We start from the raw sequence: 27,358 nt of genomic DNA, 5'->3' as shown, positions 1-27,358 counted from the left end.
AAGCTTCCAGCGTCTTCTCCCAGCAGTCACACAGGACAGACTTAATTCCTCCAGTAATCAGCGTGATGACCCATGTGAAATGCTGTCCACTAGGGAAACTCATTTGAGACTTGGTACCCCTGGAGAAGTGGAAGGGGTGGAGGCCTACAGATACTAGAGGACAGGAAGGCCTGGTGTGCTGCAGTCCAAGGGGTCGCAAAGAGTTGAACACGGCTTAGTGACTGAACAACAACAACAAGCCCTGGAGTAGGAAATGGCAACCCACTCCAGTATTCTTGCCTGGAAAATTCCATGGACAGAGGAGCCGGGTGGGCCACAGTCCATGGGGTCACAGAGAGTCAGAGACGACTGAGTAACTGAGCACACAGGCACGCATGCAACTAGGGTTTTTACTCAGGACTAGTCATGTAGGCATCCTCTGCCTGCTACCGTGTGTGTGTGCTGAGTCACTTCAGTCATGTCTGATCCTTTGCGACCCTACAAATTGTAGCCGCCATGCCCTTCTCTGGGGGCTCTTCCTGACCCAGGGATCAAACCCATGGCTCTTATGTTTCCTGGGTTCTTTACCACTAGAGCCACCTGGGAAGCATGTACCAAAATTCCAGGCTCCCAGAAGAAGACAAAACATTTTCAACATAAAATATATTGTTTATAAGAACACTTTAGGCAACATGAGCCACTCTTAGTTCGGTAAATGGTGAGGATCATCCTGAAATCCAAGTTCCCAAATGCCAGCCAAGGACTCACCTTGTAAGCTGGCCTTTCTAAGGATAGCCAACTCAGGTCAACTATGTTAACTCTTCTGCACACTGGCTACTATGTTATACTCAAACCCTATCTCAGCACCTGCTTCCAAAGAAGCCAACCTGTGACAGCAAGCTTAATTCAAAATGACTGCAAACCTCAATGCTCAATGTTCAATTTACAATAGCCAAGACATGGAAGCAACCAACATCCATTGACAGATGAATGGATAAAGAAGATATACGCAATGGAATATTATTCAGACATTAATAAAGAATGACATAATGCCATTTGCAGCAACATGGGTGAAATCTAGAGATTATCATACTAAGTGAAGTTAAATCAGACAGAGAAAGACAAGTATCATATGATAAAGCTTTCAAGTATAATCATTTTAAAATATTATATAAATGAACTTATTTATGAAACAGAAATAGACCCAAAGACATAGAAAACAAACTTGTGGTTACCAAAGAGGTAAGCGGGGTAGAGATAAATAGTTTGAGACTAACATATACTTCCTAATCTATATAAAACAGATAACCAATAAGGACCTACTGTACAGCACAGAAAACTATACTCAATATTTTGTAATAAACTATAAGAGAAAGGAATATGATAAAGAATATATATATGCAAAACTGAATCACTTTGCTGTACACCTGAAATTAAAACAACATTGTAAATCAATACACTTCAATTAAAACAATAGTTGCAGATTATGGGAACATTTAACACATTATTTAGGAGCTGGGAGACAACTAACCCCTTTCTCATTCCTGGGATCCCAATGCAGTCTGTATGTAGTTAAGGTTAAATTTATCTGACAGATGAACAAGGTCAACTTGACCTTCTAGACAATCAAAGCCAAGTTATGTCAGAACTAGGAGCTTTGGTCCTGACGGTTATTGAAACCTGAATACAAGCATGTTGCCACATACGACTCACCTATGATGAATCAGCCTCTGTCCACAGAGGCTGTTATCAGAGATGATCAGAAAACCAATTCTGTTTTCAGATGCAAACACCCTGATTCTAAATCTTACATTTTGATTAGCACCAAATTGAAATGTAAGTTCTCCATTTGTGCTGGCCACAGCCCTCTGAGCCCTGATTTGTGTACCTACCAGATAAGAAAAAACAAATCAATACATATGAAAAGCAGTTCACAGAGCTTATATTAAAATACTGATGGAAAAGAGACAAAATGTCTGTGTCTAAAGAGAAAAGGCTGTAGATCAGTGATCTGTTTTCAAGGTTTTTTCTTTCACAGAAGGCAAACTTTTTTTTTTTTTTTTCAGCTGTAGGGAGAATAATGGAGAAGTGAAGGACATTAATGACATTTGATCACCTACAATATGCCATTCCCTGGGCTAGGTGCCTGTAGGGGGTTAAATTGTGCCGTCCATAAAGACATACTAAAGTCTTACCCCCAGTACCTCTGCATGTGACCTTGTTTTGAAATAAGGTCTTTGTAGACGTGATCAAGTTAAGATGAGATTATATGGGATTGTGTCTGGTCGCTCAGTTGTGTCCAACTCTTTGCAGCCCCACAGACTAGCCTGCCAAGCTCCTCTTCCCATGGAATTTTCCAGGCAAGAATACTGGAATTGGTTGTCATTTCCTACTCCAGGGGATTTTCCTGACCCAGGGATCGAACCCACGTCTCTTATGTCTCCTGCACTGGCAGACGAGTTCTTGATCACTAGCACCACCTAGAAAGCCCAATCCATACTGGATTAGGGTGGATCCTGAACCCAGTGATGGTATCATTTTAAGCAGATGGAGGCTTGGAGACAGACACACACAGGGAAAAGACCATGGGGTCACGGAGGCAGAGATGGGAGTGATGCAGCTACAGTTGAGGAAGGATTTCCAAGAGCCACCGGAAGCTAGACAGAAGCAAGGAAGGATTCCTCCTTAGAGCCTTTGAAGGGAGCCAAACCCTGCCGACACTTTGATTTCAGTCTCCTAGCCTTGGGAACGGTGTGGGAATGAGTTTCTGCTGTTCTAAGTTTTGTGATCATTTGCTGCGGCAGCCTCAGGAAATGAACAAAGTGTGCTACTGCTTTATCTCATTCAATCAATCTTCAGCAATCTGGTGAGGGGTGTATTATCCCCTTTCCGTTGAGAGATAAATGGAGATGCAGAGAGTTCAAATAGTTAATCAAAGTCCACAGCCAAAGAGCAACACAGCTTGGTCTGACTCCAAACTCTGTGTTTTCCCCTCGTACATCAGACCACTTACCATCCAGGGGGCTGTCTGGTTTTCTAAGCACATTTTTAGTCCCAACCTCCCATACCAGGGTAGAAGTTGCTTACATGATGGATGAGAACTAGAAGAAAATACTGGGGCATAACTTTAGGCAGGCAGGATCAATGTACTAAAAAAGGCAGAAACAGGACTAATTCATTCTCCCAATCAAAATCTCCCTCCCTCCCTCCCTCCCCTTCCTACTTCATGAAGTGGAACAACTGAGACAGGCCACTAACCTCTTCTTCCAACCTCCACCTTCTCTGAATCTCCACCTTGAGATCTCGCCCTCCTTAATCAGTTGCATGGCCAAGATAACTTAAAGAGCAGAGGCAGTGTGGGGAGCAGGAGCTTAATATATTAATAACAACGTGGCTGCAGGAATGAATGCCTATATATTTAGGAAGAGGAAAAAGCCAGGCCGGCTCTGCAGGCCACACCATCTTTCTCCCCTTCTCTCCTGCAATTTCTACTTTCCAATATGAGGTGAGAAGTACACCTAGGTAAAGACTGCCTCCTTGGGGCAAGCCCACTCACAACTCTCACTTTCTACTTTTTAGCCTTCTCCATTTATCTGTGTTGCTAAGTTAAGCTAGGTCCTCCCTTGACTTGCCCACAGTCCCTCCGCTCTTCATCTTTCCTCCTCCATATAAATGACCAAAGAAGAATGAATCTCAAGATTTTGTTTTATGAGAAGGAAGAAGCTCCCTAGAATCACTCATATCACCATCATTAACATCACCACCAGCCGCATCATTATCGCCATTATCACCACCATCACTGTAGCTAATATATATTGACCAGATTCTGAGCACCAGGGATAGTTCCAAGTGCATTACATGCATTATCCATTCACTCCCCACAGCAATATTATAAAGTGGGCATTACTTTAATCCATATTTTCAAATAATAATACCAAATACAGGTAAATTAAATAGATGGCCTAAAGTCACAGAGCTAGTAAGCAGTAGACCCAGGATTCACATCGCAAGGTGTAGACGAATAGCTTTCACACCACAGCTGCCTCCATAGGGCTCAGGCTCCAGCCAGGCCTTTTACCAGGAGCCCTGCCTTGAACTGTCAGGGGCTTGTGCCACTATGAACATTCTGATACTCTCTCTGAGCACCCAGCTCACCTTATTAGGGTGTGACTAGTAAGGCAGAACTTTAGAATTCCTGAGTCTCTGGTCAAAAGCCTTCTCAGTCCCTTCAACACTATGCTTAACTATCAACATTTTCATTGATCTTTCACCAGAGGCCAAGTAATTCCTTTCTAATCACTGCTGTTGTTGTTTAGCCACTGTGTCCGACTCTTCTGCAACCCCATGGACTGCAGCCCACCAGGCTCCTCTGTCCAGGGGATTTCCCAGGCAAGAATTCTGGAGTAAGTGGGGTGACATGTGTGGCTGAGGTGAGAGGGAAAACCTGAGGACTGGGGTGGGAGGAAGGACAGCCCCTGGCTCAGCTCAAAAGACAAGGAAGACCTTCCAAGAGGTGACTGTGGGCAGAGGGCAATGAGCCAGGCCAGGAGGAGGGCAAGCCAGGCAGAGAGAAGGGCATGAGCAGGACCTGCACATGGCAAGAGACACAGTCCAGTTCCAACACAGTGGGTTAGCAACATGCAACATCTTTCTATGGGCTTATGGGAGATCACGGCAGGGTTTTAAGTCAGGAAATAACATGGTCAGATCAGTGTTTTACAAATAGAAATCTGGCTACTGTGTGGCTTCAGCCTGGAGGAAGGCAAACCTGGATGCTGAGGATCAGAAACAAGGCTGTGAGAAGCAGTAGAACATACTCATAAATACCATGGACCTAGGCCATAATTGCTGAGAAAGATTGAAGGTGGGAGGAGAAGGGGACGACAGAGGATGAAATGGTTGGACGGCATCACCAACTCAATAGACATGAGTCTGAGTAAACTCCGGGAGTTGGTGATGGACAGGGAGGCCTGGCCTGCTGTGGTCCACGGGGTCGCAAAGAGTCGGACACGACTGAGGGACTGAACTGAGACCCTAAGTGGGGGTTCAGCTCTCAGTTCTGCCCTCCACCACACAGGGGGGACCCTGAGCCTCCCCCTCCCTAACCTGCATTTCTGCATCTGTAAAATAAGGGCAAAAATCTTGCAGACAAATTCCACTAATCATCTGAAGCACAGATTTCAAAGAGCCTATTTATCTTAAACTTCATTATCTAAGAATAAAGAAAAGGAGGTGGCTCAGTGACCCCAGCCTCCCCATCCCCATCCCCAACGTCCCCACTAACTTTCCTTCTCATCTCTGGAAAAGAATCATCTGTTATTACCACCTCTTTAATCACATATGAGCTGGTAGCAGATTCCTTTGATGAGTTTCACCATTGTTATTTATGAAGAGCAATGCCAGACCAAAAAAAGACTTTCAAAAGAAATGCTTTAAGTGCTTAAAATCCAATAAAAAGTTACACGAGCATGAGGAAAAATTGTTTATACAGTTTAACTTCAGTTATGTAAGAAATGCATTCATAGACTTGTGGAAAGCAAGAAACCACCATGTTAACAATGGTTATCTCTGGCGGCAAGCCTGGAAGGTAATTCTTCTAATTTTCTCCCTGTGTCTGTCTCTCTTTCTCTGTGTGTGTGTGTGCATGTAGAGTGGTGGTTTCTTTAAAATGTCCACAATGGACATACATTAAATCCCATCCCCTGCCCAAGCCAGAAAAGGTCTGAAAGGGAGACCATATTGATTTCCCTAGAGGAGATTTTAGGAGTAATTTCACTAAGATCCTTCCACTGCTTGAGGAAGCAGAGGGCTGTGGTCCCACAGCCCTTGTGGGGCAGCTCTGACAGCAGAAACTCTCACAATTCTGGGAGGAGCCAGAGCTTGCAGGTAACCACACACACTAACAGAGCTGTTAAGTTACAATCTAGTGAAAGAGGCTTGGATTGCAGAACCACAGAGCATGATTCCATTCCTCAATGTTTGTCATCAAGCTTCAGGACCTTGGCCAGTGCCCAGAGCATCTCAGGACCTAGGAGTTTTTTTATTCTCAAATGAGGACGTAAAACTAGGTAATCTTTAAAGTCTGTCCCTGGGAAAAAATTCTACTCTGATGTCAATAAAAATGTATTAAGTGCTAACAAGGGGAATAATCTCAAAGTCACAGAGTGACAAGGTTTATCGGATGTCCCAACAGCACTGGATCCCAGCGAGGGGTGCCACCAGAATGCTTGGGAGATGTGAAGGAATCACGGAGGTGGAGAAAATTGGTCAGGGTTCCCATAGGATGTATGCAAGCTACCCAGAAGACAGGAAAGAAAAGATCAGCATATGTAAAACCAGAGTAAAGTGGGAAACACAGGAACCCCATGGCACTGCGATATAGCAGAGGCCACCATTTTTGATGGAGACTGAATACCACCTAAGGGAACTGGGCTTTATCAGCAGGCAGTGGGGAGCCCCTCCAGAATAGAACGTGAGCAGGCTGCTGTTTCAGGAGGAGGGGTTGGAGGAGAGCAGGACTGGACAGGCAGGAGGCTGGGGTAGTCATTCAAACAAGATGTAACATGGAGAAGGCAGACTGATGAAACGTCACTGCATGCCTCCAGCCTTCTGTGTGTGTGTGTGTGTGTGTGTGTGTGTGTGTGTGTATGTTTGCGTGTGCATATACGCTTAGTCGTGTCCAACTCTTTGCAACCCGATGGTCTATAACCCACCAGGCTCGTCTGCCTATGGGATTTTCCAGGCAAGAATATTGGAGTGGGTTGCCATTTCCTACTCCAGGGGATCTTCCTGACCCAAGGATCGAACCTGTGTCTCTAGTGTCTCCTGCATTGGCAGACAGGTTCTTTATCACTGGCACCACCTGGGAAGCCCTCTGAGTGAAACCCAAAGTCACATGATTTTGCCAGCAGAGTTACAAGTTCCCTCCACTGTGCTAAAGGGTACATATTGTAAATCCTTGCATTTGAGAAATTCTCGTATCATACATAGCTACTTACAGAGGCATTCTTTATCTTATAAACTAATAGGAGCTCTTTGTATATCGTAAAAAGCTGGAGTAGGAAATGGCAAGGCTGTATATTGTCAGCCTGCTTATTTAACCTGTATGCTCAGTCGGACAGGACTGAGTGACTGAGAACAACAATACGTCATAAAGACATTGCTGTTGTTGTTCAGTCACTCAGTCCTGCCCTACTTTTTGTGACCCCAAGGACTGCAGTACATCAGGCTCCCCTGTCTTTCACCATCTCCCGGAGCTCGCTCAAACTCAGGTCCATAGCGTCAGTGATGCCATCCAACCATCTCATCCTCTGGCGTCCTTTTCTCCTTTTGCCTTCGATCTCTCCCAGCATCAAGGTCTTTTTCAGTGAGTAGGCTCTTGGCATCAGGTGGCCAAAGTATCAGAACTTCAGCTTCAGCATCAGTCCTTCCAATGAATATCCAGGACTGATTTCCTTTAGGATGGACTGGTTGGATCTCCTTGCAGTCCAAGGGACTCTCAAGCGTCTTCTCCAACACCACGGTTCAAAAGCTCAGCTTTCTTTATAGTCCAACTCTCACATCCATACATGACTACTGAAAAAACCATAGCTTTGACGAGATGGACCGTTGTAGGTAAAGTAATGTCTCTGCTTTTTAATATGCTGTCTAGGTTGGTCATATCTTTTCTTTCACGGAGCAAGTGTCTTTTAATTTCATGGCTGCAGTCACCATCTGCAGTGGTTTTGGAGCCCAAGAAAATAAAGTCTCTCATTGTTTCCATTGTTTCCCCATCTATTTGCCACGAAATGATGGTACTGGATGCCATAATCTTCGTTTCTTGAATGTTGAATTTTAAGTCATCTTTTTTACTCTCCTTCACTTTCTCCTTCACTTTCACACTTTCATCAAGAGGCTCTTTAGTTCCTCTTCACTTTCTGCCATAAGGGTGGTGTCATCTGCATATCTGAGGTTGTTGACATCTCTCCCAGCAATCTTGACTCCAGCTTGTGCTTCATCCAGCCCAGCATTTCACATGATGTACTCTGAATATAAGTTAAATAAGCAGAGTGACAATATCCATGATTTTCCTTGATGTTTTTTTTCCCCATAGCATATTAACCAGGATATACTTTTTACAAACTGTTTCATCTATTTAGATTTATATCTGTTGAGGGAATTCATCTTCATTTTTCTTCTGGAAGATCCAGTCAATTGCTCCCCAAATTAATAAATGAAACATTCTCTCCCCATTAAGTTGAAATATCATTTTATCAGATACACGTATGTGTAGATACTCTGTTTTGATCCACTGGTCTAGTTTCTCTTGCAAGACCTGCATATAGTGTTAATGCAGCTTTCTAATTTTTCATATCTGATATGGCAAATCTTCCCATGCTATTCTTCATTTTAACAATTTCTCATCTAGCCTCATACATTTATATTTTCAGATGAAACTTTGATTGATTTGATCACATTCCTCACCCCAATTCCACTATTATTCTTATAGGAATCACACTCTAAATGAATCTGGATGACATACCAATTGGTTTAAATGTCTCACTCTTGATTAGATCCAGATCCTTGGAGTAAAATATGGTGACTTGTTCTCCCAGTGCCTGGCAGGATGCCCAGCTTTACTATAAGAAGCTGGAGTGAATCAGAACACCTCCACACAACTATTGTACACAGGATGGATAAACAAGGTCCTACTATAGAGCACAGGGAACTATATTCAATATCCTGTGATATGAAAAAATATGAAAAAGACCATATATGTATAACTGAGTCACTTTGATGTGCAACAGAAATTAACACAACACTGTAAATCAACTATACTTCAACAAAATTTTTTTTAAAAAAACACCTGCACTCAATGTCCAGCACAGGGTGGAGTGATTATTCTCCTCTCTGTTCATCCAGGAGGCAGAGAGGACTTCTTGAGGCCTTATCTGACAGATGTCAGTTTCACCCTCAAGAAATTAATAAAAAATTAAGGAAGTAACGGGGTCTCTTCCAAGGGTTGCAGATCCCAGCTTACATAATGGGTTACATAATGTGTTTACTTTGTACTGGGTTGGCCAAGATGTTAGTTCAGACTTTTCGGCCAACCCAATATTGCTTTACCTGCTTGATGAAAATGTCAGAGGAGCTTATACCTCACTGCCAAGCTCTCCTGTTCATCAACACATGTTCCTAGTAGAATGACATTACCTTCGCAGGTGCCCAAGCCAACCTGGTGGCTCACACACTTTACCTGGCAAGGGCCATTACGTGCACCCTAATGGTGCCAGGCACTGTGCTTGTGTGTGTGTGCTAGTTGCTCAGTCGTGTCTGACACTGCACTGAGCTTGCACCCAGTAAATCTTGGTTCACGTCCAACCCACAGTGAAAACAAGCTTAACCTTGATGTCAGATCTTCAGCTGCATATTTTGGAAACCTCTCCTCCATCTTTAGTTAAGCCTTTTTTTTAAGCTCCAACTGAACTCTTACCTCTTCCAAGAGGCCTGCAATCCACCGAGTCCTCTCAGCTCCCCTGCACCTTGTCAGTACCACTTGATCTATGATATTATGTCAGGTTCAGTTCAATTTTCAGTTCAGTCACTCAGTCATGTCCGACTCTTTGCGACCCCATGAATCGCAGCACGTCAGGCCCCCCTGTCCATCACCAACTCTCCGAGTTTACTCAGATTCACGTCCATTGAGTCAGTGATGCCATCCAGCCATCTCATCCTCTGTCGTCCCCTTCTCCTCCTGCCCCCAATCCCTCCCAGCATCAAAGTCTTTTCCAATGAGTCAACTCTTTGCATGAGGTGGCCAAAGTACTGGAGTTTCAGCTTTAGCATCATTCCTTCCAAAGAACACCCAAAGCTGATCTCCTTCAGAATGGACTGGTTGGATCTCCTTGCAGTCCAAGGGACTCTTAAGAGTCTTCTCCAACACCACAGTTCAAAAGCATCAATTCTTTGGCACTCAGCTTTCTTCACAGTTCAACTCTCACATCTATACATGACTACTGGAAAAACCATAGTCTTGACTAGATGGACCTTAGTTGGCAAAGTTATGTCTCTGCTTTTTAATATGCTATCTAGGTTGGTCATAACTTTTCTTCCAAGGAGTAAGTGTCTTTTAATTTCATGGCTGCAGGCACCATCTGAAGTGATTTTGGAGCCCCCCAAAATAAAGTCTGACACTGTTTCCACTGTTTCCCCATCTATTTCCCATGAAGTGATGGGACCGGATGCCATGATCTTCGTTTTCTGAATGTTGAACTTTAAGCCAACTTTTTCACTCTCCTCTTTCACTTTCATCAAGAGGCTTTTTAGTTCCTCTTCCCTTTCTGCCATAAGGGTGGTGTCATCTGCATATCTGAGGTGATTGATATTTCTCCCAGCAATCTTGATTCCAGCTTGTGTTTCTTCCAGTCCAGCGTTTCTCATGATGTACTCTGTATATAAGTTAAATAAGCAGGGTGACAATATACAGCCTTGACGTACTCCAGTTCCTATTTGGAACCAGTTGTTCCATGTCCAGTTCTAACTATTGCTTCCTGACCTGCATACAGACTTCTCAAGAGGCAGGTCAGGTGGTCTGGTATTCCCATCTCTTTCAGAATTTTCCAGTTTATTGTGATCCACGCAGTCAAAGGCTTTGGCATAGTCAATAAAGCAGAAATAGATGTTTTTTTCTGGAATTCTCTTGCTTTTTCCATGATCCAGTGGATGTTGGCAATTTGATCTCTGGTTCCTCTGCCTTTTCTAAAACCAGCTTGAACATCAGGAAGTTCATGGTTCACATATTGCTGAAGCCTGGCTTGGAGAACTTTGAGCACTACTTTACTAGTATGTGAGATGAGTGCAATTGTGTGGTATTTTGAGCATTGCCTTTCTTTGGGACAACCTCACAAATTCAGTCACAGCTGATGTACACCGTTTGGCTTTTTTCCTCTTGTTTAATGGCATTGCCTTTCTTTGGGACAACCTCACAAATTCAGTCACAGCTGATGTACACCGTTTGGCTTTTTTCCTCTTGTTTAATGTTGCAAAGTGGGGGGACGGATAGTGGGTGATGGGTAGTCTGAGTCTCCAGGCTGCCGCAGACTCCACTGCACCTTGGAATCTCCCATACTCCTGACTCACACACTTGCAGCACTGGTGTGACTCTCACGGAAGTTGAGCTTGAGACTCTGATACACACCATTTACACACAGTTAATACAGAACAGTTGCACAACAGTATTGTTTGCATGTTTCATAACATTGATGAGGCTTACTGAGCACGTAGAGAATGCCAGGCACTGTGCTCAGTACTTTGCCTGCCTCAATCCATTTCCTGTGGTTATCACCCTATAAAGCAGGTATTGTTATTATTCTCATTTTACAACTAGCATACTGAAGTCCAGGGAGGTAAGTAGCATGCCCAGTGTCACATACAATCAGTGGGGGAACAGGGATTCAGAGTCAGGCTTCTGATGTAAAAGCTTATTTTCCCCACAATACTATAGGGCCATCACTGACTCGTCTCATCTCTCCACTTGATAATGACCTTTATGAACATGATCCACAGGCAGAGGTTACCTGGCCCAGGGACCAGTGGGGCTGAAATCCAACCCACTGCTCCACCGCCTAGCCTTGCACCCATGGATCTTGAACAGGCATCTGGAGCAGGACTCCCAGAGGAGAGATGTCTCAGGCCTGTGTGTGAACGCCCTTCTGCACAGCTGGTATTAGAACAGGACTTGAACCTGGGCGCTTTGGCTCCAGACCCGTGCTGTCTGCAGCCTGGGGGGCCACCTATTCCTGCTTCTCCTGAAGGCAATGCGTGAGCCAGAGGCAGCCCTGAAGACCCGGATATGGTGCGCCTCCATCCTCATGAGAGGGTCTGGGCCATAGTGGTGAAGTGCAAGTTGTTCAGTTGTGTCCGACTCTTTGCGACCCCATGGACTAATTCTCCAGGCCAGAATACTGCAGTGGGTAGCCTTTCCCTTCTCCAGAGGATCTTCCCAGCCCAGGGATCGAACCGGGGTCTCCTGCACTGCAGGTGGATTCTTTACCAGCTGAGCCACCAGGGAAGCCCAAGAATACTGGAGTGGGTAGCCTATCCCTTCTCCAGGGGCTCTTCCTGACCCAGGAATTGAACTGGGATCTCCTGCATTGCAGGCAGATTCTTTACCAACTGAGCTATCAGGCCATGGAGGAAGGGCTCATAAATATGGATTAAATGAATGTTCTCTGACCTTTATTGCAATCACGCAACCATCAGCTACCTCTTCTGCTGAGGGGCAATCACAGGCAATGATGACAATCAGCCCAATCAGGGATCTTTACCTGTTAAGGGCCACCCACAATGTAGGGCACAGTGGGGGATGCATGGACCAGCCAGGAGAACTGTCTACACCTGTGTGCCTGCCTCAGATTTTGTTCCTGCCTCTTCTCTGCAGGAATTCGGCTTGCTAGGAGGCAGTGTGGTCCACTGCCCAACAGCAGGGCTCTGGAACCAAAGGGCCTGGGTTCAAATCCCATTCTAACACCAGCTGTGGAGAAAGGCGCTCACGCAGAGGGCCTGAGGCTTCCGTCCTCTGGGAGGGCTGCTCCAGGTGCTGGGCCGTGGCTGGTGTCTGGGAACTCGGATTTCAGAGGGTTCCCGCCATCCCCTGATAAGTGGGGCTCACGGTCTAAACTGCTGTGCATATGGTGTGGTTTACACTCAACACACACTGTCCTGCTGGGAGGTGCCAGACTCTGGGTCTCTAATGATTCCCTGATGGACAGGAGTTCACATGTGATGTCACAGCTCCGTGCTGGAGGAATTCAGCGTGCCCTGCGGGTCTCCACTGGGAGAGAACCTGGGAAGCCTCTCCTTGGTGTCTTCAGAGCCCGTCCCGCATGTCTCTTCCCTTTGCTGACTCTGCTCTGCACCTTTCTCTATCACACATCAGCCTGAGCACAACAATGTGTGCAGTGCTTTGGGTCCTCCTAGGGAAACCCTGCACCTGGGGGTGGTCTTGGGAGCCCTGACACATGGTCATGTGACCTTGGGCAAATGCCTTGACCTGGGCATGCCACAGTTTCCCCATATAAGAAATGGAGGCAATTTAAAAGTTCAATCTATCCCCCAAGATTGTAGTGAAGATGTCACGATTCAGCAAATGTAAACACTTTGGCCTGATAATTACTGGGAGGCTTCCCAGGTGGCATTAGTGGTAAAGAATCCACCTGTCAATGCAGGAAGCACAAGAGACGTGAGTTGGATTCCTGGGTCTTAAAGATCCCCTGGAGGAGGGCATAGCAACTGCTCCAGTATTATTGCCTGGAGAATCCCATGGACAGAGGAGCCTGGTGGGCTAACGGTCCATAGGGTCACAAAGAGTCGGACAGGACCAAAGCAACTTAGTACACATGCACTGAGGGTTGAAGAAATGTGTACTGTGTTTATATGATGAATAAACACTTGACAAGCACGTGAATGAATGGATGCATGAGCTGTGGGTGAGCAAATGATGAAGAAAAAGGGAGAAGTGTTTGTGGTGGACCGCAGAAGCAGGTCTCTAGGCCCTGGGAAGCTCTGGGAAGACAAACCACGGACAACCCACTGGCCACAAGCAAACACTGAAAGGCAAGTACCAGCCCGCTGAACAGATGTACAGATGGGTGGGTGGGGCCTCAAGCAGGTCCCAGGCAGTGACCAATCCATCTTGCCCAGATGAAGGGGTATTCAGAAAACCAGCCAGACAGCCCCCAGGCCACTGGGGAACCCCAGACCACAGGGAGCCCCCAGCCTCGGCTCGGGTCTAGGAAGCTGAGGCCAGCGGTGAGCCCCTCCCCTGGGCTCTGAGAACAGCAACAGACCACAGACCAGAGACAGAAAGAGATGCACTGGGCGGGTAATGTGGGTGTCCCGGTCAGAGGCTTGCTCTTACCGTGATCTTTTCTTCTGCTGTTATGGTGAAGGGGGCTCTTAGCTGGGTTCTGTTCTAGAAAAAAGCATAGGGAAAGCAGTTCAGTCAACCGGTTTTGGCTTCTGAGACACCAGGTAACAAGTGGCCTGTTTCCGACCGACCCACCCACCTGGAGCTACAGTGGGTTCTTGACTGTCGGAGGTGGGGGAGTGGTCAGAGCAGGCGGTGGTCTTAAAGTCACTTGAGGGGAAAAGGTTTGTGGAACCGTGATGCCTCCTCTCCAGGAGGCGTGTGTGAAAGCCAGACACCAGTTCCCCTAACAGCCAGGGAAACACAGGCGTCATACCCGGGTGGTGAAACACCCGGGAGGTGGGTGAGGTCAGGGGAAAGGAATGACCCTGAGCAACTTACCCACCTCCTCCTGCAGGGTCTGGTCTGCCCCCGCAGGAAGGAGGAGAGAACTGCATGCTCTGACGTGAGTGAGGTCCCCTCTCATTCCAGTGCTCTCGACCTCCCAAGCCCCAACACCCTAAACATCCACTCCCATACTTTCTAATACTCCTCTGCTTAGAAAATATAGAGAACGAACGGTGAGCATTATGACTGCTGTCTGTCCAGTTCAGTTCAGTTGCTCAGTCGTGTCTGACTCTTTGCAACCCCATGAACTGCAGCACGCCAGGCCTCCCTGTCCATCACCAACTCCCAGAGTCCACCCAAACCCATGCCCATTGAGTCGGTGATGCCATCCAACCATCTCATCCTCTGTCATCCCCTTTTCCTCCTGCCCCCAATCCCTTCCAGCATCAGGGTCTTTTCCGATGAGTCAACTCTTTGCATGAGGTGGCCAAAGTATTGGAGTGTCAGCTTCATCATCAGTCCTTCCAATGATCACCCAGGACTGATCTCCTTTAGGATGGACTGGTTGGATGTCCTTGCAGTCCAAGGGACTCTCAAGAGTCTTCTCCAACATCACAATTCAAAAGCATCAATTCTTCAGCACTCAGCTTTCTTTATAGTCCAACTCTCACATCTATACATGACCACTGGAAAAACCATAGTCTTGACTAGATGGACCTTTGTTGACAAAGCAATGTCTCTGCTTTTTAATATGCTGTCTAGGTTGGTCATAACTTTCCTTCCAAGGAGTAAGTGTCTTTTAATTTCATGGCTGCAGTCACCATCCGTGGTGATTTTGGAGCCCAGAAAAATAAAGTCAGCCACTGTTTCCACTGTTTCCCCATCTATTTCCCATGAAGTGATGGGACCGGATGCCATGATCTTCATTTTCTGAATGTTGAGCTTTAAGCCAACTTTTTCACTCTCCACTTTCACTTTCATCAAGAGGCTTTTTAGTTCCTCTTCACTTTCTGCCATAAGAGTGGTGTCATCTGCATATCTGAGGTGATTGATATTTCTCCTGGCAATCTTGATTCCAGCTTGTGCTTCATCCAGTCCAGCATTTCTCATGATCTACTCTGCTATCTGTCCAACCTCGTGGTATCTGAGGAGACCCAACACGAGAACATGCTTCTTTCTGGGGTTGGAGGCAGAATATCTTGCACCTGAAAGGCAGTGCAGAGGAGTGGGAGGAAGCAGATTATGCAGGTTCATGCTGGGCTTCATCATTCCCCAGCACTCTGGCTTCGGACAAGGTACTGACCTCTCTGTGCCTCAGTTTCCTCATCTGTACAGTGGGAATGTTATTCATCTTGTAGGCTGGCTGTGAGGATGAATCAGAAGAGTGCCTGGCCCATAAGGAAGAGTGCTATGAAAGTATGAGTGCTGCTGGGTGTAGCAGGTGGTGATGGTGGTGGCTGTATCATCGTAGATAACCTTGCCTGGAGACTTGGAGCCAGAGTGAGCTAGGCAACTGACCTAGGCAAGTGAGCTAGGCAACCCCTGTTTAATTCTATCACAGCTACTCTAGAGGCATTTTCCTCTAACCTGAGCGATGGTCCACCCAAAGCAGGAAACCCCCTGATCCATGTCCTACAGTTGTTACGGCAGCTATGCTGGGAGCACTGGGCCATCCCAAACCCATCACAGGCCAGCTGGACAAGCTGATGTTTTAAGGAGGGAAATGGATGTGAGAGTTGGACCATAAAGAAGGCTGAGCACCCAAGATTTGATGCCTTCAAATGGTGGTGCCAGAGAAGACTCTTGAGAGTCCCTTGGACTGCAAAGAGATCAAACCAGTCAATCCTAAAGGAAATCAACCCTGAATATTTTTGGAAGGACTGATACTGAAGCTCTAATACTTGGGTCATCTGATGCAAAGAGCTGACTCATTGGAAAAGACCCTGATGCTGGAAAGGACTGAAGGCCAAAGGAGAAACAGGCATGAGATGGTTAGATAGCATCACCAACTCAATGGACATGAATCTGAGCAAACTCCGGAAGATAGAGAAGGACAGGGAAGCCTGGCATGCTGCAGTCCATGGGGTCGTAAAGAGTCAGACACAAACTTAGCAACTGAAGAACAATGGAAATTAAAACACACACACACATGTCTTTAAAGAAGAGACACCTATGAAGCAATCACTTGGCCCTTTCTGTTCCTGAATTGTATGTGCTGCAGAGTGTTTGTGGTGCCCTGTGAGTTTCAGGGTCTTCTGAACTAGTGGGTTCGAAGGCTGGCTTCCTCTCTCTCTCTTCTCTCCCTCTGGGTCTGTCCTTGCTGTTTCTTGACACCCAAGGTCTAAACAGAGAGGGGCTGAAAGTGTGCTACACATCTGTCTCCATCTTTTTGCAAAACAGAAACCATCAGCCTACATCCATGATATAAACTTCAAGGCTTAAGAAACATGTTTTAGAGCACATCCTGAAGCCGGGAAACAAGGACAACGTGAGATCCAGTGATGGTTTTACAAGGTGGGCAGGATGTTTACACAATATACAGTAAGGAACTGGAGATGAATGTTCTAGATTCTTCCCTCTTGACCTCCGCTGCAACTCTGTCCTGTCTCAGGTATCCTTGTATGAAGTTGAGGTGCATGTGTCTATACCTATGTACACACGTGTATACATGTATGTATATCTGTGTGTGAGTTGGAGAAAGTAGTTTCCAGACTCAAACACAGTGCATTTCTGACAGTACCTCCCTCCTGTGGTGAGGATTAGAAAGCAGTAACTATTTTTATTGCTCTCATACCATTTTGAAATGTCAGAACTGGAAGAGATGAGTTTGAAAGGAATCTTTTGACCTCCCCCCCTCATTTCTCAAGTGGGAAAACTTAAGCTCAGAAACACTGAACCGTTCTAAAAACACAGCAAGGGCAGCATTTCAGCCTCTGAAGTACCAGACACCAAGTCCACGCCAACATGAAGGATTTCACCCCACTGGGCACCTGCATTTTTAAATAATTCCTTTATTCTCCTATTTGTAGTGTGAGCCTCTTTACAGCCGACAAGCAAAGCAGACCCATGTTCTTATGTGGAGTTGACAAGATTTTCCCTCAGACTTGGATCATTTTCAATTCCAGATACACTGGACCTTCTCTCCATCCTAGAGGAAGGCCCAGGAGTCACCCAAACTGGGTGACTCAATTAGAGAACGAGGCATAGGAGCCTTATCCAGCCCTTATCCGCTCAGCAAACACCGAGCTTTCTAGGAACCTTTTCTAGGGCAGGTCTGAGAAAGGCGAGGCTGACAGACTAATGCAAACAGGGAGGAGCCTAGAACACACACCATCGAGTCCAGAGCTCTAGAATCTCCGCTCTGTCCACAGACCTGCCCAGAGAGAGAGCTCCGAAGGCTTGGAAGGGAAAGGAAGCTGAAAGCCGCGTGTAAACATGAAGTCATCGCTTTCATCCCCACAAGAGACTGGAGACCGGGAACAGCCTCCCTTTTTATTGGTGAGAAACCAAAGGCTCAGAGAAGTTAAAAAAGAAAAAGAAAAAGAAACCACCTGCCCAAGAATCATTAGTTCACTGTTCTATTCATGTACTCACTCAGCAAGTAATTACCGAGCACCTACTGTGTGCAGGGCTCTATTTTTGGCACCAAGAACACAGATTGGGAATAAGACTGATGGGGTCTCAAGGAGCAACATTCTAGTGGGAGGATGGAGGGTTACCAGGGTGATGGGGTTGATACAACACACACAGGCACCAAGCAAAGCGATGGACAGGACCCATTAGGGGGTGACGGCCAGAGAGCCCCAACTCCACACCTCCCACTGCCCGCCCCCAGCCTCTCCAGGCTCCTCAGGGAGGTGTGAGGCCGCCTTGGTCTAAAGTCTTAATGACCCTACACAGGGAGTTTTTTATTTCACTGGGTTTCTGAGTTTCTCACTGTGGGTTTCTGACTGTTGCCTTTATCTTAAATTTTGACTTTGGCATATTTGGTTTCCTGTCCTTTGAAATTCAGATAGTATTTTTTTCTGGGCCTTTTATTTCCCTTTTTTTATCCTTCTCTGTTCTCGTTCTTGACTTTGCACTTAATTGTTTTCTGAGACATTCGTCTTTTCTGACAGTTTCATACAGCTTTCTCATATCTGGTCTTTACCTTTATGGAATCTTTCATTTTATTTAATTTTATCCAGGATTAGTTTTCTTAATGCAGCAGAAACACCGCACACAGGCCTCTCAGCCTTGGAAGGAAGGAGCTGGCAGCTGTGAGGTCTGATTTTGGTTTCGCCATGTGACCTGGAGTAGTTACACTGGGAGCCTCGTTTTCCACAACTGTTATGAAAAGTACTTCCTCCAGGGGCTGCAGTCTGAACAAAATGACCAGAGTAACTGCAGTACAGCAGATCCAGGTTTGATCCCTGGGCTGGGAAGACCCCCTGGAGAAGGGAATGGCTACACACTCCAGTATTCTTGCCTGGAGAATTCCATGGACAGAGGAGCCTGACAGGCTATAGTCTGTGGGTTGCAAAGAGTAGAACACAACTGAGCAGCTTACACACACACACACACACACACACACCGAGAGCACAGTCTCCGTGAGGACAAGGACACATCTCCCTCTCTGTAGCCCCAGGGGTGCACAGCACATAGCATGGGCCACACATAACCACATTCATCACCCACTGGATTGACAAAAAGTGAATGGAAAATGCAAATGCTCATGGTAATGGGTTACAGGTTGAATCACGTCCCCCCAAAATCCATGGTTGAAGCCCTGACCCCAGTGTCTCGGAATGTGTCTGAGTTTGGAGATAGAACCTTTAGAGACGTGATAAAGGTAAAGCGAGGCCATCATGGTGGCCTCTAACCCCACCTGACAAGTGTCCTTATAAGGAGACTATGACACAGACAGACACAGAGGGGCGGCCACGTGAGACACAGGTTGAAGACAGCTGTCTACAAGCCAAGGAGAGAGGCCTCAGAAAGACAACCCTGCCCACACCCTGACCTGAATGAACTTCCAGCCTCCAGGGCTGTGAACAAATACACTTCTATTGTTTGTGAGCCAGCGGGTCCACAGTACCTTGTCACAGCAGCTCTAGCAAACCAATATCAACAGAAAGTATATGGTTGAGTGCTTATTACACACAAGACAGGGTGATGAGAAATTAACGTCTATGTAAATAAATTTTTAAAAAAGGAAAAAAAAAAAACCTATGTAGACATGTATAAATAAATATGAGACCATGGCGAAAAAAAGAGAAACTAACGTCTATGGATGACATATCTTGATAATCAGGTCCATAGAAGTTACAAGGAGCTAAAAGGGAGCCTGGTTCACGGCAAAGTGTGAGATTCCAGGGCCCATTCACTAACCCAGAACTCGGCATCACTGAATGAATGGAGGATGGAAGGAAGAAGAGCATGAACAATGGATACTGTGCTCGAGGTTTCTAAAACAAGGACAAGACAAACCACAAGTAACACAGACAATACCGGCGACGAACTCTGGAAGGAGAGCTGGGCAGGAAGCAGCAGGATGTCTCCACTCCTGACGTCTCTGGCCTCCAGCGAGGCTGTGTAGCTGACCGAGAAGGAGTCTCCGACTGTTCAGAGAGAAGGCACGTGCGGTCATCAGGGGGGCCCCTGCACACCCCAGACACGGCTGCGGTCCAAAGGCGGCGGCAGCCAGGGCCCTTTGAGCTCACATGCTTTTCTAGTATGGAGAGTAAATCACACAGGCGTGCTCTTGGGCCCACTCTGCTCTCAGTCGGAAGGGCTGTCAGCAGGTGCAGGGAGCTTTACCTGGACCCCCAACCCATCCAGAAATGCCTGGGGCTGGGCGGGTCAGCCTTCCTAACTCAGGATGTATTTAGCTCATCCACTTAGGAAATCCAGAACCTTTCTGTCTTGTTTGGAATCCAGGTGGGGAACCTATTTATTCCCAGTGATCCTATTCACACAATGAAGGAAAACTTTACAGAACTAACTTTCGGATGACACTAGCTGCCACTTTGACACCTCCAGGCAGCCGGGTCCTGGGAGCCCAGCACGAGGCACAGAGAGGCAGGGAAGACCCGGGAGAGGGAAAAGAAGGCCACTCGGGCTCACGGAGGGTCCCTTCTGACCTCATGGTCGCTGGTTGGTCCTTAATTCACAGAGAAGCTTCCCTAGAAGACGGGGTTTCTGACTCAAATCTCCCCTTAATAAGAAGCCAGGATTGAAACGCCAGCTGTTAGGAGAAGGCACCTCTGCTATAGGGAGGGGTCACATCCCAGGGTGAACCAATGGGCTCTTGAGTTGTGGGTGGGGAACTCTCTTTTCTTTAGAAGGACTCCCGGAAGTGGGTGTCACGGCACCCACAGTTCACAGCTGCAGGGGCTGAGATTCAGGGATGTGCAGAGCGCACGTGTCAAGAGCAGAAGTCAGGGAGTTCATGGGCGAAGGGTGTGGTCCTGGCTCCAAGCAGGTGAAGCACAGGAGTGGCAGCTGAGTGAGGGGCAGGGGAGCAGAGAAAGGTCCTCCAGTGGGACACAAGAGTAGGAGCTGATGCCGAGCCGTCGGAGGAAAGTGCCCAGTTCAGGATGGTAGGAGCATGGACTACACAAGGCCACTGGAGCAATAAAATGAGAGGCAGGCAGAGTGCCAGGCCATGTCGCCCCGTTCAGACTCTGCAGTGACTCTGTGAGTCTGGGGGACATACACCACGTCTGCAGCTCAGAGAAATGCAGTGATTTCCAGAGGCCACACAGCTCTGAAATGGCCAGGAGTCAAGGGAGCTCTGTCTAAGATCGAGTCTGGGCTCTGCTCTCAGCCCTATGTTCCTGTCTCTAAGCACGAGCTTAAGAACTGGGGAGATTTATTTTTACATCATTAAAGAAAGGCACTGAAGATCACTTAGCTGAGATGTACCATGACAGTTTTTATACCATTGCTTAAACCAGCGCCAGCAAAGAGGTCACTACTTGCGGGCCAACTCCACTGACAGCATCTGTCAATAGTACGGTGTTAAGATGGATTCTGAAGTCTCATCTAGACTCAGAAAGAGTGGTGGCGTTGATGAGCAATGTGGGCCATGTATACGGAAGTGGACAGGTCAGTTAGAGTCCCAGGCCTGTGAGAGGCACTAGAGCATCGTGGGTATGGGGTGGATGGAGAAGTCAGACTGAGTCTGTCTCCGCCTTGACTGCCAACCCTTGGCCTTGGGCAAGTTCCTCATCACCTTAGTTTCTTCATCTATAGACAAAGCACCTTCTTAGATCAAAGAAGTCCCATCTTCCTAGCAAAACTGACAGCTCTGAAGTCAGAGTAACAACTGCATCCCAGAATTATTAGTTTTTTAATTAGTTGTTCATTTTTGGCTGTGCTGGGCCTTCATAGCCATGCAGGCTTTTCTCTAGTTGTGGCTAGCGGGGGCTACTCTCTAGGTGTGGTGCATGGGCTTTTCATTCTGGTGACTTCCCTTGTGGTGCACGCATTTCAGGAGCCGGGCGCCCAGGCTCTAGAGCATAGGCTCAAGAATTGTGGTGCAGGAGCTTCGTTGCTCTGCGCACCTGGGATCTTCATGGATTGGGGATAGAACCTGTGTCTCCTGCATTACTTTGGAGCCACCAGGGAAGCCCCCAGGATTGGTTTTAAATCTCCTTAATTAACCAATGACAAGCTCACTTCAGGAAACACACCTCTGAAAGCCAACCAGTGATGGTGTCATGCATTGAACGGGAGCTAATTAGCAGCAGAGTCACTCCCGTGAACACAGCTGAACACGTCAAGAGCACATTTCCTGAGCTGATGCCAAACCCCTCCCATGTCTGTCCAGCACTCCCCCAAACAAGCTCTTCATTTCACTGAGTGACAGTCATTTTGATCTTCCGGCTGATGGATACAGTGGGGTTCGCTATAACCTCTTGGTGTACATTTGAAATTGTTCATAATAAAGTTTGAATATACATATTTTTAAAAATCCTTCCCCAAATCCCACCTCTCTCAACCTAAGTGACAAACCAGCTTCCTGGTTGCAGACGCTGAGCAGGGGTCTCCTCTGATGCCCCACCAGCAGATTTCATCATGAGGACCAACGGCATGAACACAAGTCCCGTGTCTGAGAAGATGCCTGCTGCCCATCCCACGCTCTGTGCCCATCTGTGTGTATCTCCATCGTATCCCACACTTAACTTTGTACATGTGGCTATTACCTTGCAGAAACTTCTTCCTAAAAGCCTGGAAGCCTCTCGAGGTCTGGTTTCCAGCTGACTCCCTAACAGTGAGGCCTGTGATGTTGTCGAGTAAGAGCAGGTCGGAGAGATTGGCGGCTGTGGGTGTCCTGGTGTTGTTCACAAACAGTCGCACATGGGCCGATGGCCACTCACTCTGCACAGACACCTAGGACAGGAGGAGAAATGAGGCCAGACTTGCTGGTGAGCCCGACTTCCCAATGCAAGGCCCCAGCTCGACCTGAACCCACTAGGTCTGCAGGTAGAGGGAAAGGATTACAGTCTCATGAAGGTTCTAGAATTCATCACGTCTGATTTCAAAGGCCCCGGGAGAATTTTGACTCCCGCTTGACAAGTTGTTGCTCAGACCAGTTCAAAGAAACCAGGACCCTGAAATGCAGTGAAACCACAGAGAAACTTAAATGAAAAAACATCCATGCATGAGACTACAGTAGGGGAGATTGTCAAAACTGGGGTCACCAAGAAAAACAAACTGCAGCACTTTGTTAATCCATTATTTTGAAGATTCAGTCCCAGCCAGTCCAGGGCCTCTGACTGTCATCCAATCTCCAAGTTTGCCCTGAGCTGGTCTCCTGTCTCCTGGCCAGTCGCCTTCCGGGTTCTGCTCACCCATGTGTTTGCACAGCTCAGTTATTCAAAGCCAGTGGCCCGTCTCCAGCTTGGCTCCCCACCTGGCCTCTGACACCTTGTCCTGCCCCCTCTCTCAAAGCTATTTCCCACCATTCCTGCCCTTCCTTCACCCCAGCTCTGCTGAAAGAGACAGAGGAGCTGAGAAAAGAGAGGGAAGCCATGTACACCCCCAAGAAGAATGAGCTCTGGATTGTAATAAGTGAAAAAAGCAAATTGTAAAACTTGGTGTATAGGGTACTGTCACCTAGGTAAAAAGGGGAAGAAAGAAGGTATGTGTATGTATGTGTACATGGGCACACACGCATACTCACAGCTACACTCATGTAGCAGGAAGCATTTCTAGGAGGACACATGAGAAAGTGGTAGCTCCAACTGCATTCCAGGAAGTGAGGCAAGAGAGCCAAGGGCCTGGGCTGCAGTGAGAGCTGTGCAGTACCCAGTGAGCTCAGCAGGCCTGGACTGTCCAAACCCCGCCTGTCCCAAAGAGAGGACCAGCTCCTGAGAGACTGGCCCTTAAAGCCCGTGGAATATCTTGTCTGGTAAGAGTGTCTTGCTATACTTATGGCCTTGGGCCACCCCAGGTGGTCTATGCTAACCATGTGATTCATGGTGAGGGCCTTGGGCAAAGCTGTGTTCAGGTGACCTGAGTAACTGAGGTCAGTGACACGAGTGCTCCATCATGATGGATCCTCAATAAAAATCCTGGACTCCACGGCTTGGGTGAGCTTCCCTGGTGATGTCACACACCACTGCTGGGAAAAATTAAATGCTGCTCCTTCAGTTCCATTGGGAGACCAGGTGTCTTGGGCCTGGTCTCCCCAGAACACTGTCCTACGAGCTCTTGGCTTTGCTGACTATAATCTATAAGCTCTGCTGTAATAAACTGTGACTGCGAGTAGAGCAGCTTTTCTGAGTTCCCTGAGTCCTTCTAGGGAACCACTGAACCTGACGATGGTCTTGGGGACCCTCAACACAAGGATCATGTGAAGGTCATCCCATGAGATTAGTAAGAATCAAAGACCTAAAAGACATTACATAAATTTATAAACTGTTGGCATCATACCAATGTTAAAATCTGGGAGAAAATACATGCTTTCTTTCCCATCTTAAATAATCACAGAGGATTTTCAGTAATGATTTTGTTGTTACCAAAACAATCTTGGTGCTTCCATATAAAACATGAGATCCCTGTGAGTCACTTCATCACCCATGTCCAGATATGGGTAGATGGCCATGTGACTTGCCAGTTCTTTAAATACATAACTCTCCTAATATACATTTTCGGCAAATTCACTTACTTTCTCCTTAAGTATAAACCACCGATGAATACTCACCACTGCACATTTCTGAAAAATTACTCCATTTTCAGAAGTCCCTTGAACGTCTCTTGAAATGTCTCCATACTACAATAAAATATAGAACTTATTAGAAAATGAAAAACATTTCATGCTACACATGTTAAATAAAAGTACAAGATGAACTTTTAAAAGTGGGGGGAGGGTAGAGGAACTTCCCTGGTGGCCCAATGGTTGAGACTCCATGCTTCCAATGTAGGGGGTGCAGACTAGGTGCCTGATCCGGGAACTAAGATCCCACATGCTGTGGGGTGTGGCCAAAAAATAAACAAGTAAAAGGCAGGGTAGAAGGGCTACTTTTGCAGTCATGCATTTTGACCCTGAAGATTTTTTTTTTAAGTCTTACAGAACTGGAACTTAAAACCTATGAATAAAGAAAAATGTGGACATGTGATGACATGGCGCTATGTCCTGTTCTGAGCTGTGTGTCAATGACATCATTGTCACAGGGACTCAGCGAATCAGGGCTGACACTTTAGCAGGAGGAATGTGAGCAGAGCTATGGAAAAATCCTTTGGGGATTGCTCACATGACCTGGTTTCCTAGGCCTTGTCGTTGTTCAGTTGCTAAGTCGTGTCCAATTCTGTGCCATCCCATGGATTGCAGCATGCCAGGCTTCCCTGTCCTTCACAGTCTTCTTGAGTTTGCTCAAATTCATGTCGATCGAGTCAGTGATGCTATCTAACCATCTCATCCTCTGCCACCTCCTTCTCCTTTTGCCTTCCATCTTTCCCAACAACAGGGTCTGTAGTAGTAAAGAATTTGCCTGCCAATGCAGGAGATGCAGGTTCGATCCCTGGGTCAGGAAGATCCTCTGGAGGAGGAAATGGCAACCCACTCCAGAATCCCATGGACAGAGGAGTTTGGTGGGTTACAGTTCATGGCATCTCAGAGTCGGACAAGGCTGAGCGACTGAGCAGCGCAGCACACACGTGTCCTGAGTGGGGCACACAAGCCACACAGCAGGAACCTGGTGAATATGGACCATGGTGTGTTGAAGTGCTTCTTGCGAGCTGGATCTCTCATTAGCAGGTAGACAATCCACCCAGGACTGGCCTCTTCCAGCCCCATGATGGGCTTCCCTGGTGGCTCGGTGGTAAAGAATCTGCCTGCAATGCAGGAGACCCGGGTTTGATCCCTGGGTCAGGAAGATCCCTTGGAGAAGGGAATGGCTACCCAGTCCAGTGTTCTTGCCTGGAAAATCCATGGACAGAGGAGTTTTGTGGGCTACAGTCCATGGGGTTGCAAAGAGTTGGACACGACTGAATGACTCACACACACCTCCCCTGGAAACCAATGGAAAGCCAGGGCTCACCCACTGGATGCCAGCTCCATTGCTCCTTGTAAACATAGCTGATACCTGTTCGTTTTCATCCTTGGACATGCCCCTTGACCCCAGGCCATGCATCCCCACTGTCTGCCCCACCCACCTTCATCTGTAGTGGGTGGAGCCATACTCTGAATCACAGACCAAGGCAGCTCTCAGTGATACCGATCTAACAATGATTATTCTTTCCCAAGTGCCAGGTGTATGCCCATCACTGTACACACATGATTTCTATTTCTCCCATTTCACAGATGAGGAAACTAAGGCTCATGGCGGTTAACCACTTACCCAAGGCTGCACAGGTAGGAAGCTTGGAGTCTACCCAGGCAGTGTGCTGGTTATAGCTCCATATGCTATGATAGGATAGGTATAGGTAGGTATAGGTATAGATAGGATAGGCATAGCTCCATATGCTATGACTCTCCCATAGGGCACACTCCTTCTCCAGAGCATGACTCTCTCATTGTCTACTGTATAGAAACGAACAGAGACGCAGAGAGCAGAAGTGATGTTTTGAGAACATTTTGACCACAGGCAGCAGCATGAGCTGTTGACGCCTTTGATTCTGGTTGAGTCTCTGTCCCTGACCCCACCCTCATGCTTTGATGTGCCAGGACCCCAGTAAGTCCTTGAGGGCAGGCATCTGGCTTTCTAGTCTTCAGATTCCCACATGGTATCCTGCATAGAACAATCAGATAAACATAGTTTGTTGGGCAAAGACACACAGGAGGGGGATGGAGCATGGACTGGAAAGCTGATGACCACCATGGTGGCTGGATGCAGCTCGTCCTGAAGCCCAGAACCTGGGAACATGACCTTATTTGGAAAAGTGGTCTTTGAAGATGTAATTAAGCCAAGGCTCTCAAGCTGAGATCATTGTGGGTTTAGGTGGGTTGGCTTTAGCCAGGTCCTAAATCCAGTGACAGGTATCCTCATTAGTGACAGAAGAGAAGACACACCCACAGAGAAAAGGACCCAAGAAGGTGAAAGCAGAGCATGACAGTAAATGACAGGTGTCAACTGGCTGGCCATGGCCCCCAGATACTCAGTCAATTGCCTCCTGATGTCACTGTGAATGTATTTTTAGATGAGATCTAACATTTAGGTCAGTGGACTTTGAAGGAAGCTAATGACCCATCATAGTGTGGGTGGGCCTCACCCAATCAGGTGAGGTCTTAAAAAAATGATGAAGGTTTCCCCTAAGGAAGAGTGCATTCTGTGCAGAGACTTTCCAACTTGAGTATCGGTTCTTTCTGGGGTCTCCAGGCCACACTTGCAGATCATGGACTTTGCCAGCCCCTACAATCACATAAGCAATTTCTTGAAATAAATCTCCCGCTCCCTCCTTCACATATGTGTGTGTGTGTATCTGTGTGTGTGTGTATACACACATCCCATCGGTTTCGTTTCTCTGTAGAATCCCAATATGAAGATTGGAGTGATACAGCCACAAGCCAAAGAAAGCTCCCGAAGCTGAAAGAGATAAGGATGGATTTTCCCCTACAAGCTCCCAGTAAAAGCACAGCTCCACTGATACCCTGACTTTGGCCTTCCTGCCTCTAGAAAAAAGAGAGAATAAATTTCACTGTTCTAAGCCACCATGTTG

General features: G+C 47.0%; 1 protein-coding gene across 2 annotated transcripts in view; it reads right to left on the bottom strand.

The window, feature by feature from the left end:
• The window catches only part of EVC2 (EvC ciliary complex subunit 2), a 151,429-nt gene that overhangs the window by 109,727 nt on the left and 14,344 nt on the right, over positions 1–27,358 (bottom strand). For both annotated transcript variants that reach the window (XM_052641711.1, XM_052641712.1), the window contains exons 4-7: positions 24,405–24,473; positions 22,402–22,588; positions 19,703–19,812; positions 13,877–13,930 (exon numbers count right to left, since the gene is read on the bottom strand). In XM_052641711.1, coding sequence (XP_052497671.1) covers positions 13,877–13,930; positions 19,703–19,812; positions 22,402–22,588; positions 24,405–24,473 — 420 coding nt within the window. The remainder of the gene's footprint in view (positions 1–13,876; positions 13,931–19,702; positions 19,813–22,401; positions 22,589–24,404; positions 24,474–27,358) is intronic.

This window comes from Budorcas taxicolor, chromosome 6 (genome assembly GCF_023091745.1).
Source record: "Budorcas taxicolor isolate Tak-1 chromosome 6, Takin1.1, whole genome shotgun sequence".
Classification (NCBI taxonomy): domain Eukaryota; kingdom Metazoa; phylum Chordata; class Mammalia; order Artiodactyla; family Bovidae; genus Budorcas; species Budorcas taxicolor.
This window is presented reverse-complemented; position numbering and strand designations above follow the sequence as displayed.